Consider the following 20778-nt stretch of genomic DNA (forward strand, 5'->3'; position numbering starts at 1 on the left):
CTAGCCACACGATCTGTTCAGCCCTGGGCAGAAAAGGCAGCGGCCAGCTCCCTACAGCAGGAAGAGACAAGCCCTGTCACAGAACACTCACAGGGCCTCCCACCCATGTTAAACAGGAGGGACTATTAAACAGGAAACTTAACTGGAAATAGTTTAACCTAAAATATGCCCACATTTTAACTAAGGTCAAAGTGTCTGGGCAGAACCATGCTGTGACCTGACACTACTTCACTGCAGCCATTTGTCCTTTATTCTGGCACTTTCCCAGGGTGGCTTATTTTTAGCGTAACATCTAAAATGCCAGCAAAACATGAATTTTTTCCTATGCTTATTAATTTAAGAAACAAGAAATCTAAGATTCTGCCCAATTTAAGCTTCAGCCTTAGCAAAGATGTCCCGGCATTTCAAGGAGTACTGAATCAGTGGATTGCATTGTTCACATTTATCCAATTCCTTCTTGCCTGCAGGTCAACTTCTTTTAGACAATGAAACTTTTAGGTCCAGACAAATTAATCATGTACCCATCTTAGTCTATCATGATCTAAACCAAGTATGACTGAGCCAAAATGTCAGCTTTCGCTAAGTGACACACGACCTAACAGTTCTGAGACTGAAACTCTTTCCCTGATCCTCCCTACTTGCTTGATATTAAACTCTATCAGTCTGGAAGGATGTCATCATTGAGCAATCAAGGAGAAAAGCTACCAGGGCTCCCAGTTCTTTGACGAAAACTTCAGACGCATGGTCCTCTGGCCAAGCATCTTCGATCTCACATTGCTGGAGCACTCACTGTACCCCTGGGAGTTGCAGCTTTCTGTAAGCTTGCTTAGGCTGAATCACAAAAGAAGGCACATGCAGAAATTTCTACAGACAATCCATAAAAGAGTTTGCAGCAACGAGGAAGGCTGCAGTCTTTCAGAGTGCAATGTGATTCTGGAATGTAAGCAATGTCTCCGGGTTGAGTTCCACGCAAGTTTGTCACTTACCTGTATTCCTTAACTATGAAATCATGAATATCTGGGCTAAGGAACAGTTATTCTTGATAAATAAGCAATTAAGCGCTGTGGGGAAAAAATGAAGTCTATACAAAATCCACCAGTTTGGGGAACCCTCCACTTTGGCCACAAACACTGAGAACTCGTCCACACAAGGAGGAGGTGTGAAACAGAGCTGAGCACACGGGCGGTGGGATCTAGCCAGGCTCCAAGCATCTCTCCAGGTTCACAGCACTTGCTGACCCAGCTGTGCTGCAGAAACCAGTGAGCGGCGCGGCAGTCACAACACCTCCCAGCACACAGGTAACACGGGCAGCAGCACGCCCTGGACACTGCCACGAGTTTCTACCGTGCTGTCCAAAAATAAAAACACAATCAAGCCCCAAATTTCAGCAGAAGTGCCCAACAGCTCTAGCTTTATAGAAGAGGAAATAACTTATTCCATGAAAAGAATATGCATAGCTTTTAAGAAATATTATGTCTCCCCAAATATTAAAATGAAATGCAATTGGTTATTTCCAAAATATCAGAAGTGACCTCCTAATTACAGATGTTTCTATTTATAAATCTAACTCTAATTACAAATCATTACCTCATGATTTTTTCAGGATTATTATATTATGAATTTTAATGACATGCATTGGTCTTTTAACACAGAAATTAACAGTAATTGACTATCAAAAGGCACCAAGTAAACAGCCTCCATGTTAAATCATTGTCAAATCCAAATGATCAACTGTTTTCCAAACCATTCAGAATAAATACATTTAAAAATACAGTGTCTTGAGGCATAAGGGCTAGACTGTGGCCACAAGCATGGCGCGGGCGCTTCCCGTGGCCTGGTGAGCATTGTACCTTCTTCTCCCTCACGCTGTCCGCTTGCACGGACTCCAGGCGGGCTCTGAAGTGCTCACAGTCCATCCTCAGTTGCTCTAACTCCTGCTCCTTCCTCTCCAGATCTACAAGAGACACAAGAATACTCAGTATTTCAAGTCACTGATCTCTCCTGACCATGCATTTTGCTTAATTTTCTCTTAGGAAAGCCTGATTTCTTAGGTAGGATTACTCACATAACCAGTGCTGGGATAACCAACATTCTAACGTCCGGCTTTTTGAGTTTTTGTCACCTTTTTGCCCATAGCAGAAACCACCTTTGTTTTCTGCTTTTTTTAAAGACTTCGTTTCACCACCAGACTTGCACTCAAGGTTCTAGGAAAGTGTGTTGTTTAAAGGAGTGCAGGCAGGGCTGGGCAGCCCGACTGTCTCGTGGCACACACTCCTATGTGCTCCATAAAAAGCAGAAGGCGGTTCAGCAAGGAGATGGTGCCAGCCGGGCTGATTCACACGCTCGTCTCACCCGCTGGCAGACTGGCTCCCCGACAACAGCTGCCGCCGTTGTCAATGGAGCAGTGAGGCAACAGCCACAGAGACGAGAAGAGAAAAGGCCACAGTGAGAGGCGAGGAGGAGGGCACGCTTCCTCGCCACCACACTCGCCCAGACAATGAGTCACATGGCCAACAAAATTCCCAAAAGACGTCCATGTTCATGAATCTGAATTCATGAATTCATGAATTATCAACCAGATAATCACGTTTAAATAAAAAATAGTATGCTACAGAAACACTGACATTCTGAAAGCCAAGAAAAAAGGTAACTCCAAGTTCTAAGTGCCTCCGGTGAACAATCACTGATCTCTGTTTGCCAGGGCCCAGAGCTCAGGGTGGGGGGTCTCGCCTCACTGGCACACAGCAGAGTGCTCATGGCATGCTCACTGACATCTGTGCATAGCCGCGGTCGTCAGTACGAGGCTGCATTTGGGGTTCACCTTTCTTGAATACTGGTTTTAAGTACAGAAATTTAAATGGCTCATTAGTCTGCTAATTGGTTGCCTATGAAAACAGTCTATTATTAAAGCGTTTACCATTTAAAAAACAAAAAAAGCTTTAAGTGCCTTGATCCCAAAGACTAAGATATCACGTTTCAAAGCTAACATATACCAAGACCTGAGTGGACGTGTGCTCAGAGCTACTGGTGTTAACTCACTGAAGTAGGAACACTTCGGGACATTGATTCTCAGACTTTACAGCACATCAGAATTCCCTGGGAGTGGAAATTGCTCAGTTCTGTCTGACTCTTTGCGACCCCATGGACTGCAGCCCACCAGGCTCCTCTGTCCATGGAATTTTCCAAGTAAGAATACTGGAGTAGGTTGCCATTTCCAGTCACAGAGTCATGGGGTCACAGAGTCAGACACGACTGAGCAACTGACACTTTCATTATGTTTTACAGAGATCCTTTGCCAGAGCAGGAGATTGAGACCTAAAGCTAGATATTCAGTTAATGATTGTGAAGCCGCTGGCAAAGCTTCTCTTAAAATGAGTTTCTTAGAAACGGGTGAAGCAGCGTGGGACCCCTTCTTCTCCTTCACATCAGGTCTCTCTTCTGCCATTTCAGGATGTACCATGCGCAATATGACTTGCACTGGAAATCTTTATTTTGTCCCACTAGTCCCGGCCACCCAAGAAACCAACTATACTGAACAAGTGCTATGTTTTGAAAACTACATATCTGCGTTCTGTAACGATGTTAAACAAAAACATAAATAATTATGAATGAAATGTGAACTGCAAATGGTCGCAGACAAAAAAAATTAAAAAAAAACTGAGACAAAATTATTAATAGCATAAAACTTTTTCTTTGCAGTTAACTTTTAATGTTTTCTTCTATTACTAAACTGTATATTTCTCAAATACTGTAAAGAAAATAGGAAATCACACTCCTACAAGTCTTACGTGTAAAACTATGGAGGAATTAAGACCACCCAGAAGACTCTTTACAATAACGTCATAATCTCTCACTCCACATAACTGCTAATGACCTTACTGTAGGTTAACACAACAAAAGGATGAGGTTAAACCGTCCCATTCCACCCCACAGTATTCAAAGGCTGTGTCAGGGCTGCCACCCACTCCCAGCTCTCAGGAGGAGGCTGCCACCTGGTGGCCAGACTGGAGCACTGCCGCCACCTCCTGACAAAACTCGCTTGTTCAGTTTGGCCCCTAAAGCAGGTGGGCATGCATCCTCCTGTGTGCTGATAATCCCACATACTTAGAACATGTGCGACATGCCTAGGACATGGCACCTAGTGGCACTTTATAAATATTTGTCACGTAAATGAACTTTACTTCTTTACATGAAAGTGAAGTCACTCAGTCATGCCCGACTCTGCGACCCAATGGGTAGTAGCCTGCACCAAGCTCCTCTGTCCATGGGATTTTTCAAGGCAAGAGTACTGGGGTGGGTTGCCATTTCCTTCCCCAGGGAATCTTCCCAACCCAGGGATCAAAACCAGGTCTCTGACATTGTAGACAGACACTTTACCGTCTAAGCCACCAGAGTCTTCTGCTAATCCTTGAATAGAGAAAAAGCTTGGCTATTTTATGTCTCATTCTCCTACAGTTTTTTTTTTTTTTTTAAATCAAAGACAGAAATAATACACTAATACATACAGTGCATTATATGGTCTTCCCTGGTGGCTCAGTGGTTAAGAATTTGCCTGCCAATGCAGGAGACGAGGGTTCAAACCCTCATTTGAACGAATATTCTTGCCTGGGAAACCCCATGGACAGAGGAGCCTGGCAGGCTACAGTCCATGGGGTTGCAAAGAGTTGGACATGACTTAGAGACTAAACAACAGTACGTTATGGTCAAGACATTACCTTACCCAGTCTCAGTATTAGAACACGAAAGAGGCTGCCACCCAGCTTAGATTGGATTTCAACTGCTAAGCTTTAGCATGCAAAATGAAGGAATAAAAACCTGCTAACCCTTAACTGAGTAAAAGGATGGCCAAGACAACTGACATAGAAACAACCTAACTCACGGGCCAGTTCAATATCTATTTATCTTCAGAAACTCAGAATTCTTCTTTGATAGCTTTAATAACATGAGAATGACTATCAACTTATCCACAGGAAAGATACAAACAGGCTACAGTCCATGGGGTTGCAAAGAGTCAGACACCATGTTGTCTCATAGTAAGAGTCCATCCTTACATGAGCCAAGATCTGGATGGTGTATTAGTTCCCTAGACATACCCTAACAAAGCCCACAGACTGGGTGGCTTAGACCAGAAATGCATCCTCACGTTGTTCTGCAGGCTGCAGCTCAGAACTGAGGTGTCAGCAGGGACACACTTGCTCTGAAACTTGTGGAGAAAGGACCCTTCCCCGCCCCTCCCACCTGCTGGTGGTCCAGGCAGCCCTGGGTTGTGGCAGCAGAATCCTGCCTGCCTCCCCATCTCTTCACTCCACCTTCCCTCCGTGTACGCCGACCTCGGTGTCCAGCTTTCCTCTTTTAATAAGGATACCAGTCACACTGGGCTAGGACTTATTCTAAAGACCTCATTTTAACCTAATCAGCCTGTCAAAATATTTAAGTTGAAAAAGTGAAAAAATGAGAATATACTAGGATTCATTTAAAAAAAAAAAACCCTCAGTTAAAGATTTTAAATGCATTTCTAGCCAAACAACACTTTAATTAGCTGTCCAATTTTTTAAACAAACCAAAAGGAGTAGGGGAGGAGAGCTGGAACAAGAATATGGAAGTAGCATTTTTTTTCTTCCTGCACTGCCAAAAATCTGCTGCTTTTTCTAACGTAAAGGCCACTGGAGCACTGTTTCCTAAGAAGAAGACGTGACTAATACAACTCTCTCCTGGGCTGGTGCCGCCACCGTACTTGGCACTATCTTTTCACATCTCCACGCAGGAGCTCCTCAGTCTACCTGTGAATTTACCAAGGGACAGGATCTGACTTTATCCTGTGTATATCCCCAGGTCACCTAGCAGAGCTTAACAAATACCCAGCATACAATGAATACCTACCTGATTGAATATCAACTTAATTCTATCACCAAAAAACTAAGATCAATCTTGTTGAACTCACATGAATTCTAATAAAGTACTTCCCTAAGCAAAGAAGTAGGGACTTTTGCTTTTCATTTATTAGCATAAAGTATGTTAACAACTGGGTAGTCAGGAGTGGTTTGAAAGCAGAGAGGAACTAAAGAGCCTCTTGATGAAGGTGAAAGAGGAGAGTGAAAAAAAGCCAGCTTAAAACTCAACATTCAAAAAACTAAGACCATGGCATCCATCACTTCATGGCAAGTAGATGGGGGAAAAGTGGAAACAGTGACAGATTTTATTTTCTTGGGCTCCAAAATCACTGCAGACAGTAACTGCAGCCATGAAATTAAAAGATGCTTGCTCCTTGGAAGAAAAGCTATGACAAACTTAGACGGAATATTAAAAAGCAGAGACATCATTTTGCCAGCAAAGGTCTGTGTAGTCAAAGCTACAAGAAAGACGGTAGGTGTTGCCAGAGGGCATCAGAGGGCAGACACACTGAAACCATAATCACAGAAAACTAGCCAATCTGATCACACGGACCACAGCCTTGTCTAACTCAATGAAACTAAGCCATGCCGTGTGGGGCCACCCAAGATGGCGGGTCATGGTGGAGAGTTCTGACAAAATGTGGTCCACTGGAGAAGGGAATGGCAAACCACTTCAGTATTCTTACCTTGAGAACCCCATGAACAGTATGAAAACGCAAAATGATAGGATACTGAAAGGGGAACTCCCTGGGTCGGCAGGTGCCCAATATGCTACTGGAGATCAGTGGAGAAATAACTCCAGAAAGAATGAAGGGATGGAGCCAAAGCAAAAACAATACTCAGTTGTGGATGTGACTGGTGACAGAAGCAAGGTCCGATGCTGTAAAGAGCAATATTGCATAGGAACCTGGAATGTTAGGTCCATGAATCCAGGCAAATTGGAAGTGGTCAAACAGGAGTTCGACATTCTAGGAATCAGTGAACTAAAATGGACTGGAATGGGTGAATTTAACTCAGATGACCATTATATCTACTACTGCGGGCAGGAATCCCTCAGAAGAAATGGAGTGGCCATCATGGTCAACAAGGGAGTCCAAAATGCAGTACTTGGATGCAATCTCAAAAACGACAGAATGATCTCTGTTCGTTTCCAAGGCAAACCATTCAATATCACAGTAATCCAAGTCCATGCCCCAACCAGTAACGCTAAAGAAGCTGAAGTTGAACGGTTCTATGAAGACCTACAAGACCTTTTAGAACTAACACCCAAAAAGATGTCCTTTTCATTATAGGGGACTGGAATGCAAAAGTAGGAAGTCAAGAAACACCTCTAGTAACAGGCAAATTTGGCCTTGGAGTGCAGAATGAAGCAGGGCAAAGTCTAATAGAGTTTTGTCAAGAGAAAGCACTAGTCATAACAAACACTCCTTCCAACAACACAAGAGAAAACTCTACACATGGACATCAACAGATGGTCAACATCAAAATCAGACTGATTATATTCTTTGCAGCCAAAGATGGAGAAGCTCTATACAGTCAGCAAAAACAAGACCAGGAGCTGACTGTGGCTCAGATCATGAACTCCTTATTGCCAAATTCAGACTTAAATTGAAGTGGAGAAAACCACTAGACCATTCAGGTATGACCTAAATCAAATCCCTTATGGTTATACAGTGGAAGTGAGAAATAGATTTAAGGGCCTAGATCTGATAGATAGAGTGCCTGATGAACTATGGAATGAGGTTCATGACACTGTACAGGAGACAGAGATCAAGACCATCCCCACGGAAAACAAATGCAAAACAGCAAAATGGCTGTCTGAGGAGGCCTTACAAATAGCTGTGAAAAGAAGAGAAGGGAAAAACAAAAGAGAAAAGGAAAGATATAAGCATCTGAATGCAGAGTTCCAAAGAATAGCAAGGAGAGATAAGAAAGCCTTTCTCAGCGATCAATGCAAAGAAATAGAGGAAAACAACAGAATGGGAAAGACTAGGGATCTCTTCAAGAAAATCAGAGATACCAAGGGAACATTTCATGCAAAAATGGGCTCAATAAAGGACAGAAATGGTATGGACCTAACAGAAGCAGAAGATATTAAGAAGAGGTGGCAAGAATACACAAAAGAACTGTACAAAAAAGAGCTTCACGACCCAGATAATCATGATGGTGTGATCACTGACCTAGAGCCAGACATCCTGGAATGTGAAGTCAAGTGGGCCTTAGAAAGCATCACTACGAACAAAGCTAGGGGAGGTGATGGAATTCCAGTTGAGCTATTTCAAATCCCAAAAGGTAATGCTGTGAAAGGGCTACACTCAATATGCCAGCAAATTTGGAAAACTCAGCAGTGGCCACAGGACTGGAAAAGGTCAGTTTTCATTCCAATCCCAAAGAAAGGCAATGCCAAAGAATGCTCAAACTACTGCACAATTGCACTCATCTCACACACTAGTAAAGTAATGCTCAAAATTCTCCAAGCCAGGCTTCAGCAATACGTGAACCGTGAACTTCCAGATGTTCAAGCTGGTTTTAAAGTAGAGGAACCAGAGATCAAATTGCCAACATCTGCTGGATCATCGAAAAAGGAAGAGATTTCCAGAAAAACATCTATTTCTGCTTTACTGACTATGCCAAAGTCTCTGACTGTGTGGATCACAATAAACTGTGGAAAATTCTGAAAGAGATGGGAATACCAGACTACCTGACCTGCCTCTTGAGAAATCTGTATGCAGGTCAGGAAGCAACAGTTAGAACTGGACATGGAACAATAGACTGGTTTCAAATAGGAAAAGGAGTACACCAAGGCTGTATATTGTCACCCTGCTTATTTAACTTATATGCAGAGTACATCATGAGAAACGCTGGACTGGAAGAAGCACAAGCTGGAATCAAGATTGCCAGGAGAAATATCAGTAACCTCAGATATGCAGATGACACCACCCTTATGGCAGAAAGTGAAGAGGAACTAAAAAGCCTCTTGATGAAAGTGAAAGAGGAGAGTGAAAAAGTTGGCTTAAAGCTCAACATTCAGAAAACTAAGATCATGGCATCCAGTCCCATCACTTTATGGCAAATAGATGGGGAAACAGTGGAAACAGTGTCAGACTTTATTTTTGGGGGCTCCAAAATCACTGCAGGTGGTGACTGCAGCCATGAAATTAAAAGATGCTTACTCCTTGGAAGGAAAGTTATGACCAACCTAGATAGTATATTGAAAAGCAGAGATATTACTTTGCCAACAAAGGTTCGTCTAGTCAAGGCTATGGTTTTTCCAGTGGTCATGTATGGATGTGAGAGTTGGACTGTGAAGAAAGCTGAGTGTCAAAGAATTGATGCTTTTGAACTGTGGTGTTGGAGAAGACTCTTGAGAGTCCCTTGGACTGCAAGGAGATACAACCAGTCCATCCTAAAGGAGATCAGTCCTGGGTGTTCATTGGAAGGACTGATGCTGAAGCTGAAACTCCAATACTTTGGCCACCTCATGTGAAGAGTTGACTCATTGGAAAAGACCCTGATGCTGGGAGGGATTGGGGGCAGGAGGAGAAGGGGACGACAGAGGACGACATGGCTGGATGGCATCACCGACTCGATGGACATGAGTTTGAGTGAACTCTGGGAGTTGGTGATGGACAGGGAGGCTGGCGTGCTGCAGTTCATGGGGTCGCAAAGAGTCGGACACGACTGAGCGACTGAACTGAACTGATGGTTTCTCCAGTAGTCACATACAGATGTGACAATTGGACCATAAATAAGACTGATCGCTGAAGAATTAATACTTTCAAATTGTGTGGTAGAGAAGACTCTTGAGAGTCCCTTGGACTGCAAGGAGATCAAATCAGTCAACCCTAAAGGAAATCAACCCTGAATATTCCTTGGAAGGACTGACGCAGAGACTCCAATACTTTGCCACCTGATGAGAAGAGCTGACTCATTGGAAAAGACCCTGATGCTGGGAAAGACTGAGGGCAGGAGGAGAAAGGGGCAACAGAGGATGAGATGGTTGGATGGCATCACCAACTCAATGGACAAGAATCTGAGCAAGCTCTGGGAGATAGTGGAGGACAAGGGGGCCTGGCATGCTGCCGTCTATGGGGTTGCAGAGTCAGACACAACTGAGCAACTGAACAACTACACGTCTCTACCGCTTCCACCTTGGCTAGCTGTCTGCTCCTCAGCCCATAAGCCCCGAACGGTCAATTTTCTCCTTTCCCATTCCGTGTTTTCTGGACAGTCCCCATGTGCCCTTCAGATCTCTCCAACCTGCTCTGGCCCAACAGGTAAGAGGCTTGAAGTCAACATCCATAGCAACCAGCCTCCCTTGCTTATGGATTCCTATTGAATTTGGAAAGTGGGCCTCCCCCAGGAAACAAAAACAGGAGGCAGGTTGGGACATCTGCTTCCCCACCACATGGCCCCTGCCAGGTTCAAGCAGCTGAGACTGTGGCCATGCCAAGCACCCACCATCCTGCCAACCTGCCCGCTCTCTGGGAGGCCACAGAGCCCCACTCCTCCAGGTCCTGGGCCTTTGCCTCCCAACTCCTGGTGCCCCAAACCTGGCCACCTTGGTCTGTCCTCACGATACTCTGTTTACATCTTCTGTTTCCTGCCAGGACTTGGACTTGATACATTCTGCTAATACTTCATCTGGACCACAATAAAGGAAAGTGTTAGTCACTCAGTTGTGTCTGACTCTTTACGACCCCATGGACTGTAGTTCACCAGGTTCCTCTGTCTATGGGATTCTCCAGCCAAGAATACTGGAGTGGGTTGCCATTCCCTTCTCCAGAGGATCTTCTCAACCCAGGGATTGAACCCAAGACTCCCACACTGCAGGCAGATTCTTTACCAGCTGAGCCATCAGGGAAGCGAATAATAAACTTCTGATCAAATTAAATCTCTTTTGGGGTGATTCCCGTACTGGTCCAGTGGTTAAGAGTCTGCCTTCCAATGCAACAGACTTGGGTTTGATCTCAGGTCAGGGAACGAGGATCCCACATGCTGTGGGGCAACTACTGAGCCTTGCACTGGAGCCCCCAGGACACAACGAGAGAAGCCAGTGCACTGCAACTGGAGAACCCCACGTGCCACAGTGAAGACCCAGCACAGCCAAAACAGAAAGTGGTGATGTATCATCCTGCTTTAAAAAGACATCTCTTCTTGGCACTCACTCACTAATGATTAGACTGTGCTCTAATGATTCTCTCTCTAGTTCATATTTCTCTGAGCCAGAATAATTCTACTCTGAACAGAAACAAAGGTCCCTCCTCTTATTCATATCAAGCTCCTGGGAAATTAATCTCAAAACAACCCCACAAATGCTTTAGAAATCATGGAGTGCAGTGCTTTCCAAACCCCACGGCTAAGAACCCAAGCACCTCAGGAATGCTTACGGTTCTGTAAACATTTAATTAGTATTTCCATTTTATAATATGTTTTTTCAATGTTTTATTTGGAAATAATTTCAAACTTACAAAATGTTGCATGGATTAAAATAATACAAAGAATATCCATGTACCCATTACACAGACTTACCTACAGTTAACATTTCACCACATTCACTCATTATTTGAACCATACACAAGCACATACACACTGTATTTTTCAGCCAGTTAAGGGTAAGTTATATTAGCACGATTCTTTACTTCTGAATACTTCAGGGAATATTTTCCAATAGGGATACTGTCTTAGGCACCCAGTATAAACAGTTGTCAACTTCAGACAAATTAATACCTTTATCTAATCTACCATGGACATTAGAATTTTGTCATTTGACCTAAGAGTGCCCTTTAGAGCATTTTTTCCTTCAAGGTACAGCATCAAGTCTAGCTTCAGGTATTGCATTTAATTGTCATGTATCTTTAGAATGTCTCCATAGCCTGTATTTTCTGTATGACATCCCGAAGTATTTGTAACAATTTAAAAATCATAACAACATACATGGAAGAACTTCCATTTCCAGCTAGCACAGTGACTGAACAGATCAATCTTCCTCCAAGAACAAGTAGGAAGTAGAATCTGAACAAACCACAAAAAGCTGTTTCAAAGTGTCTGAGTCACCACACTACACAGGCCTTGAGAGCCAGGACCCTCCAGAGGAGAGGGAGCGCACTGAAGGAGCAAGCCCAGCCTTCCAGCCCCTCTTCCCCAGGCACCTGCACACTCAAAAGCAGCACAGGCAGAACCAGCAAGGTCAGGAGGAGCTTCTCACCAGGCAGAGGGAATCGAGCACAGAGCTATGAAACAGCTGAGACCCCACAGGCACTCAGTAGCATGTAAGGGTAGAGCGGCTACAGAGGAAGGCAGTGGGGGTGGGGGGTGGGGGTGGGAGGAGGTGGGGGGTGCGGTGGAGAGAGCCCAGGAGGCCACACAGAGCTACCAGCAGTCTTATGGCACTGGAGAGATCAGAACTGAAGGTCAGGGCCTCCTGGACAGAAGGACTCTGAGAAATGACTCAAGCGCTCAGTTACATCCCCTAGAAGAACCAAAACCCTAAGAAGGAGAAAGAACTAGAAACAGGCCAGCTCAAACCAGCCGTGAACCAGCTCAATCCGACTGGGTTACAGTGATCTACTCGGACTCCATCCTGAGAGAAGCTGGGGGGAAAATCCTTGCTGGAGAAAAATATCACTTTCCAGAGGCTCAACACACTCCATTTTTAAAAACTCCATTAATCAATAATAATTAAAAAAAAAAAAATTACCAGGACCACCAAGAGGAAAAATAGACAATATAAGCAGATCAACAGGTGATCCAGAGAGTAGATTTATCAGACTCAAACTCTGAAATAACTGTGATCAGTATGTTCCAGAAGCAAGTAATGAGAGTTTCATCAGGGAGCTAGAGTAAAAACATTACCAAGTAGAAAATCAACACAAAAACTAATAAATAGTAATATCTAAAAATAATTTTAAAATAAATCATAAAACTAAGAAAGAACTGAGACTCAGACCCGTACATAAATCGCCACCATGACAAAAGACACTAGCACAGGAGGGAAAAACTGTCTTTCCGATAAAAGGCACTGGGTCAGTTCGGCACAGGCGGCTGGCAGCTATTTGTAACACAGACACAGACAGCATAGATGGTACAGCACCGCCCCCACCACAGCAAGTGCTACTGCGCTGTGCTCAGAGGCAAGGTGCTGCTGTACAGATTTTAAATCATACAAAATTATTTTTTCCACTGCTAAAAAACTAGTCAAATAACTCTTCAGTATATCATGGCTGCACTCCTTTGTAGTCACTGCTGAGAGTCAATGTACAAAACAAGTTGGCTCACGGTGCTGGCATTTAAACATACTTATTTAAACAAGGAAGTTCATAAAGTTAAAACTAATGCTGCAAATTTTAAAATGTCAGCAGTGAGACTGCAGTTTACACCTGGTGTCCACATGTAAAATTAAATACTTCGGATGACTCTGACAGACCACCACTGAGGTGGCAAGCTGTCCTCAAAGCCTACTGTTTAGCATCTCAAGTGCAACAGAATGCATCTGGAGAGTGTTTTCTATAAGACAATGAAAGTTTAAACAGGCTGAGTGGCCTTTCCATCATCTCTCTCCAAAATGAACACCAGTCAACTAGGAAAGACAAGAAATTAGACTTTGTGACTTAATTGAGAAACATCTGATTCCAAGCTTCAAGATCAGTTTAATTGAAAACCATCCTGATGTTGCAAAGTGAGCTGTTTAAAAGCCTTCTCATTTGCAACTCACCTCTGGGATTTGTCTTTTTCTTGCTACTTAACAACCAAAATTAAAAGTGAAACTGGAGAGAATTTCCTGGCAGTCTGGTGGCAAGGACTCTGAGCTTTCACTCATCAGGAACCACAATCCGACAAGCTGCACAGTGTGATCAAAAATAAAAAACCAGCAGCATGAAAATAGAAATAGGACACTGTCTTCCAAAATCTCTAGTAGTACACTTGTTTTCATCAAAACACCTTCACTGTACCCACTGGTTTTAAAAATAAGTGTTACGAAACTGAATTTTTCAAATAATTATGCATAAAATACAACCTCCATTTATTTTACAGGTTGAACAACCACATACTACATAAACTTTAATTTAAAAAAAGCAGGGCTCTCCCAGTTTAAAACAAATTGTTGACACCCATTGATGTGGTAGTAACTCCTTCACTTCGGGAAGAATAAGCCTGGGAGGGATGGGAGAGAAGGGGCGAGCTCACTTCCTCTGTGCACAGCAGACCCTGAGCCACAAGGGAGCCAGAAGGGCTGACCCCACCCTACCGGAGCTCGACTCTGCAGCCAGCCGCCACACCCACATCGAGGACTGTGCAGCTCCACAGTCATCAGGTGGACAGCCAGGGCCCCCTCCACCTGAGGGAGGGCGTCCCAGGCACACCTAGGTCAAGCAGGTGCCAAAGAGGACGGCACTTTCAACCCCGACGCCTGCAGCGAGGTGAGCGCTGCCACCCCCGCTGTAGACGTTCATGAGCAGCAGCTTGCAGAGGACTCCTTCCTCAGATTCCTCCTGCTGCGCTTGGCCCCCAGTTACTCTCAACCAACCACTTCCCCTCACATTCTATCACAAGGCAGAGTCCATACCCTCACATAAAGTTGAGACCTTCCTTGACGAGCAGTCTACGTTAATTCTCCATCTGCCAACCAAGTCCTCAACATGTCCTACACTCAGATACAAAATCATTCCCCTGAAAATGTGCTTTTGATCACTATTTAGATATCATTTCCATGTACTCATTTCCATCTGCCTCTCCTTTCAAACGTAAAATAATCCATCATTATTTTGTCTTCTATAAACTGCTCACATTTTCTGACATCTGCACTACCCCAACCTCTATTCCACCTGTCAAGCAGGAAAATGAGCTTAACTCTCACCCAACCCTGCTCACACCCATTTGTGACTTTCATACATGCTGCATCCTAGCCTAAAAAGTCTTCCCCTTTTCCTTCTAATGTTGCCTCTGCCCTCGATACTCATCTGTTCCCTAAAGATTCTCAGGCAATACCCTTGCCGAAGTATTCCAGCCTCTACCACCTACTTGCCTAGTCTCCCACAGGAAACTAAGTTCCTACGCGAAAGGCAGACCTGACACCCATCACGCCATCCTGAGTTCCCTGGCTGGCCTGTGCAGCCTGAGCCCATCCCAAGCATCCAAAACCCACACCTGTTCTCCAAAGAAACCTGCCCTAAAGTCAGGTGTGTGGCTTCTCCCTCCTTCTTCCCTGCCGGCACCCATTCCTATCTTCACATTGCCCTTGTCACTGGTTAAGATGGGAGGCACACAAAGCCAGGAGCTCCCCTGGACCACAGGCCAGGGAGATGGGGGATAAACACATGCTACACAGCTCCTGCTGCTGCCCTGCGATCCTTGGACAGGCTCTGAGGGACCTGTTCCTCAGAGCTCCAGCTCATGTGATTCCTCAAGGAATCAGCCAGGCTCAGAGAATATACCAACTTACACTGGAAGAGGGGGCTAAAACCATACTGTCTGATGGAAAAGTACAGCATATTGTGAGAGCATCTAACAGGAAGACAGATAACAGTTAGGCGGTTAGATAAGAAGTGAGTCTGTGTAGGAGGTTAAGTCCAATAACACAAAGCCTTTCAAGCTGTGGTACAGTGTTAAGGTTTAAGCTGGGAGAGGTTTTGGGTGGGGGTTTGATTTTTTTGGTCTTTATCTGAAGAGTAAGGAGAAACCATGATAACTGATGTAAGCAGGGGAATGACAAAATTGAACTGAATTGTCAAAAACCAATCAGGCTACAGTATTCAGAGTGGACTGGCGAGTGGCAGCGAGTGACAGCTGTTGGGAAGCAGGGATTCAGGCAAAAGGTCATGGGTGGTAGCAGTGACAGTGGAGGCAGCTGAGGAACTCTTGATGCATCCACGAGGAAAAAAGTACAAGACTCCCTAGGAGACAGGTAGGGGGTGGAAGGGGAGTGGAGAGTGAGAGGAGAGGCGGGCAGCAAGGAAGATCCTAGGTCTCTGGATGGCAGTGCCCTGGGGAGGCTGCCAAAGTCCAGTGTCCGGGGGGTGGGGGAGGGACAGCACGCGTCAGATGTGAGAAAGTAACACTGCCTCCCTCTGAGAACGTGAAAATCTGTCCTGCAATCTGCTGGGCTTGGAGAACAGACACAGAAAGCTGGCTGCCAAGTTAACATGAAACAATATTTCTACCAAGGACACACTGCAAGAGGAAACTGTCATGATGACCCCTCCTTCAGTGGCGGCTGGTTTGTTTTATCCTGTAAAACCCCGGACTACCAGAACTTCTGCTGTTTGGACTTATACTGGTGAGAAGGAGGAAACACACGCACTCGCCTGTGGGATGGCAGTTGCTGTGACAGGGAGCCCAGCCTGAACAGCCAGCTGGCTGCAGGGCTTCAAATAAAAGGTTCCTAGACCTCATGTTCTTTTATCTACATTTTGTAGTTTCCAAGCAAACACGACCTGGGGCCACTGCGGTGAGACCCGGTGCTGACCCCTTCACACACAGCCTTACTCCACGTGGAGCCCATGAGAACACAGCCTCGCCGCATGCCACCTACACTCCGCCCCGCTCCAAATCCTAGAGCAACACTTGTCTCTTCCTCTGGTGGCAAGAGGCCCACGGTTCCTCTGCTGCAGTGAGTGGTCCCCCTCACCTCAACCAGCCAGTAACTTGACCTCGTCAGAACACAGGTCCTTCCTGAGGGCTGCAGGCCGATCACACTAGAATCTGAAGTGAATGTGAAACAAGTAAGAAGAAATGCCAAGTATGAGTTAGAAACAGGCCCCGACCCTGGAGAAGAGGTGAGGCTAGAGGAAAGCCTAGGAGCCACGGGCATCAAGATGGCAGCTGAAGCCACCAGTGTGCAGACTGCCCTCGGAGAGGCCATGCGGTGAGGGCAGAAGAGCCTGAGCGCCTCCACTAGCTGGACAGCTGCTGCAGAGGAGGACGAACCTGCAGAGCAGACTGAGAAGACCGACGGGAAAGGAGGTGACGACACAGGGGGGAGGCCGAGGGCCGTGAGGCAAGACCTCCTAAAGTCTGCCTGTGATCGTGTCACCACGGATGCAGTTACGGACCTCGCTTTTGTAACCACTAGTTTGATTCTGACAGAGAATTAATCTCCAAAAATTGACTTGTGCTAACCAGCTCATGAGAAGTTCCTGTGTTTTTCAGAATGCCAGTGTGTTAATCTGCAGTGAGGAGTATACCTACCCAGCAGGCTAACATCCTCAGCTGCTCGTCAGCACTCTCCTCCCTAAAGACACAGGCACACAAGATGACTGACTGCTCTTCTGAGGCTGCTGAACGCACGTGCGGTCGACAGCGACCTGGAGCTACGGTAACCAGTGATGGGGGGCATACCTGGCAACATCCCAGGCGGAAACAAAGAACCCCTGCTGTGGACTTTATGGAAAGGACTACCTACAAAGGGCAGAGCAGGGGCCAGAGACCCGACAAGGATGGTAAGGCAGCTGGGACTGACAGCAGGCCTCCAGCTGAAAGGAGGAGAGGGGACAGTGTTCCTACAGCCTGGTGAGAGCTGGGAATGTGGAGGAGGCCCCTGGCCAAGGGTCACGGCTATGGAGGGAGCAGGAGGAAACACCCCCAACTCCTCCTGCCCATGGCTTCCTTCTCTCAGTGAGTCTTCACTGGCAACCAGCAAGGAAGTAAGAGGCACGCAATCTGCAGGAGCCCGCCTCGCGGAGCACACCACGGGCCAGGGAGGGTGCATCCGAGGACTCCTAAGGCAGAATAAACAGGCAGGGTCCCATGGGAACATAGTACTCTCGCTTCTAACTGGATGCCAGCCCCTTGACCGGATGCTCTTCCACAAACCAGAGACATGTACTGTTGAGTCCAGACAGCTTCTTGTCTGGACTAGAGCTAACGATATGATGTGGCCCCCAGACACACCTCTTCTAGAGGCTAGGTAGTGATAGCAAATGGTCAGTGTAACGGTAAGTTAGCCTTAACCACTGACAGCTGATTTAACAGTAACTCAGCCTCTGTCAGGAAAGTAACTGAATCAATCCAAAACACCCCCAAGAACTCCAACAGAGGCTTCTAGACCAATACCTGACGCAATGGCTGAGCTCAAATCTCAGAACCTGAACTGACAAGTTCTAGCAACTTAAATCGGTGCTAGAACTGAGCGGTTCCTCCACCGAGAGAGACCATACCTCTAAACACGCCTGAATCCATGCAAGGTTGCTAAATGGCAAGATCCTTTTACAAAGAAGGATCCTTGCATAAGAGGATCTTGTATAAGATTGTATGTATGTATACAAGAAAGGACTTAATTTTTAGAACAGAGCTTTTAAATAATAAAAGTATAAAACCCTTCTGCCAAAGATAAAAGGTAAAGAGCTAGGAACAGACACTAGAAAGTTGGCAACCCTTCCTCCAACAGGAACCTACACAAGGCCAAGTTACTCATTTGTGGGCCCCTCCCCTTCTTATGGAGCTTCCCTGGTGGCTCAGATGGTAAAGCATCTGCCTGCAGTGCGGGAAACTCGGGTTCGATCCCTGGGTTGGGAAGATCTCCTGGAGAAGGAAATGGCAACCCACTCCAGTACTCTTGCCTGGAGAATCCCTCGGACGGAGGAGCCTGGTAGGCTATACAGTCCATGGGGTCGCAAAGAGTCGGACACGACTGAGCGAGTGCTTTGCCTTTTGCCCCTTCTTATAAGTCTTATCTGACTCTCCCAAAGGTAATTACAAAGACTGTAACAGTATCTTAAAGTTTATTTACAATCACTTCCCAGTTTCCCAGTTATTTACATAAGGTAAACCTGCTGAAACACACTGCTGTGACCATCAGTGACTACTGAAGATGAAATATGACTCACTTTTTTCTACAATCTTTAATTTCTGGAAGGTTTCCAGTACTTCCCCATTTAGTATTCTGGGTAAGAAGTCCCGTATTTGCATCACTTCAGTTGTCAGTCGTTCAAGGTCCTTCTTTCTGACTTTAACAAATTCTTCTTTAGTTCCCATGTGCTAGAAAAACAAGCAGATCTCAAGATTACAGGTCTCCTCAGATGACTAAAACCAGCAGCCCAACTCAGCTTGCTTCCTTTTCTTTAAGGCCTCGTGTGCTCAAAATAGTTTCAAAGCACGTCTTTACCTAATGTACTGTTTTCTATGTATATTACATCCAGAGAGCTCAAGCCCCAGCTTTCACACTATGAGCCAGTTTTTTTTAAAGTGCCAACAAGGCCCTATTCCAGAACGCCAAAGAAAACGCGGGCAACTTTTTCTTAATGCTCCGGCAGCAAGCTATCAGGCGAGAAAGGCATCGGGATGGATGTGTACTGGGTGCGCCAGGCCCTTTATGGGCCGCCCTGCTTCGTACCGACCACAACCCTGGGAAACGGGGAAACAGGGAAGCCAGGTGACTCTCAAGAACCCCAGGACCGCGGACACAACCTGGATCTGAACTCGACAGCTGGGCACCAAAGGCTGACAAGTCCAACACGGCCAGGGCCTCGCGGGCGGCCAGGCCCGGCCTGGCCCAGGGGATCACAGGAGCACGCCCACCGCCCCCTGTGCGGCCCCCTGGACCCGCACACCCGAGGATTGGGACAATTTTCCAAGGCAGGGGTTGCCATCCCCTACCCAAGGCACGCTGTCTGCGGACGACGCCCAGGGCCCTCCCGAGCACACTGGACGGCACCCAGGAGCGGTGTGGGGGAGCGGGAGAGCCCACAGGCCGAGACCTGGATGCCCGCACTAACCCGACAGGTCTCCTCAGCGCCGCCAGCCTCGTTCATGATTGCCGCGGCCTCCGCTCTAGCGCCTGTGCGGCGGCGCGCCCTCTGACCCTCACGCCAGAAAGCGCGGGAACGCGTCCACGCCGAAAGTCAGGTACGGAGAGCCGCGAGGCTCAGGCCCCGCAGGTTTCGAAGCATTCTCGGCTGAAAGACCCAGAGTGGGTCCGCGGGATCCCGCCTTGGCTCTTCTGGCTTAACCAGACTCGTAAACTTTGTTAACTGCAAAGTACAAGGACAGTGAGACCCTCGCGTAAGTGTCCGGTGAAATAAATCGAATAGGGCCTTTCCCGTTCGGCGAGGGATGTCAGACCAAGGGGTGACAGGTTCAAGGGAACCAGCAGCCGGCCGCCTGGTTCCCGCACTCAGCTCCCAGCTCCATGAGCATAGGCCAAAGCTTTCTGACAACAGACTGCTTGGGAGGTCTGCCCTCGATCAGATCAGATCAGATCAGTCGCTCAGTCGTGTCCGACTCTTTGCGACCCCACTTAGTCCAGTCCGCTGGTACGTAACTGAAACGGCTACCGTAAGCTGGGACACATCGCCCAGTCCATTCAGCTGCCCCTCCACGTCCACTGAGTTCGCACAGTGCCCATGCGTTCAAAGGTACCAGTTACTGTACCACTAGGACTTCGTCTGTCTGAAGCCGGCCGCGAGCTGACACGGCCAAGTGCCCAGCGTGCGTGCCCTGCAGGCCCGCGGGCGGACCTCAAGATCACGCCCCCAATCCTCGCGGCCGGGACCTGGGCACTGGGGGTCGCCTGTCGCTGAGACCAGAGCGGCCCTCGAGGGGGGCTGCCCACAACATCCCGCCAAAATTCCCAAGGGCAGCCTCTCTCCCCAGCCTCCACCCCGCCCTGGCGGCCGAGGAGTCCAAAGCGATTCAAGACTCGGTGCCGCGTCTCCCGGGAAAGAGCTGCCAATCGGACCAGGATTTAGTGGAGTGGGCGCAAAGATTCTAGACCACATAAAACTGGCTATCGGACTCTTCCCGGCCAACACGCAACGCCGGCTAACCTCGCCGTCAACGGCCACGAGCTTTGGCTACCGAGAGACGGCAGAGGCGGAGAGGCGCGCAGCTAACCAGGGATGCGCGGCTCAGCCGGCTGCCTAGGCAGCCGCGCTAGCTCCCAGAACGCGCT

At 46.8% G+C, this 20778-nt stretch overlaps 1 protein-coding gene across 1 annotated transcript in view; it reads right to left on the reverse strand.

Annotated features, from left to right (window-relative positions):
* The window catches only part of HSF2BP (heat shock transcription factor 2 binding protein), an 87448-nt gene extending 66678 nt beyond the window's left edge, over positions 1-20770 (reverse strand). The window contains exons 1-4 of the mRNA XM_027547162.1: positions 20654-20770; positions 19604-19858; positions 18716-18866; positions 1851-1954 (exon numbers count right to left, since the gene is read on the reverse strand). Of these exons, the coding sequence (XP_027402963.1) occupies positions 1851-1954; positions 18716-18866; positions 19604-19639 (291 nt within the window). The 5' untranslated portion in view covers positions 19640-19858; positions 20654-20770. The remainder of the gene's footprint in view (positions 1-1850; positions 1955-18715; positions 18867-19603; positions 19859-20653) is intronic.
* Positions 20771-20778: the final 8 nt, after the last annotated feature.

This window comes from Bos indicus x Bos taurus, chromosome 1 (assembly GCF_003369695.1).
Source record: "Bos indicus x Bos taurus breed Angus x Brahman F1 hybrid chromosome 1, Bos_hybrid_MaternalHap_v2.0, whole genome shotgun sequence".
Classification (NCBI taxonomy): Eukaryota; Metazoa; Chordata; class Mammalia; order Artiodactyla; family Bovidae; genus Bos; species Bos indicus x Bos taurus.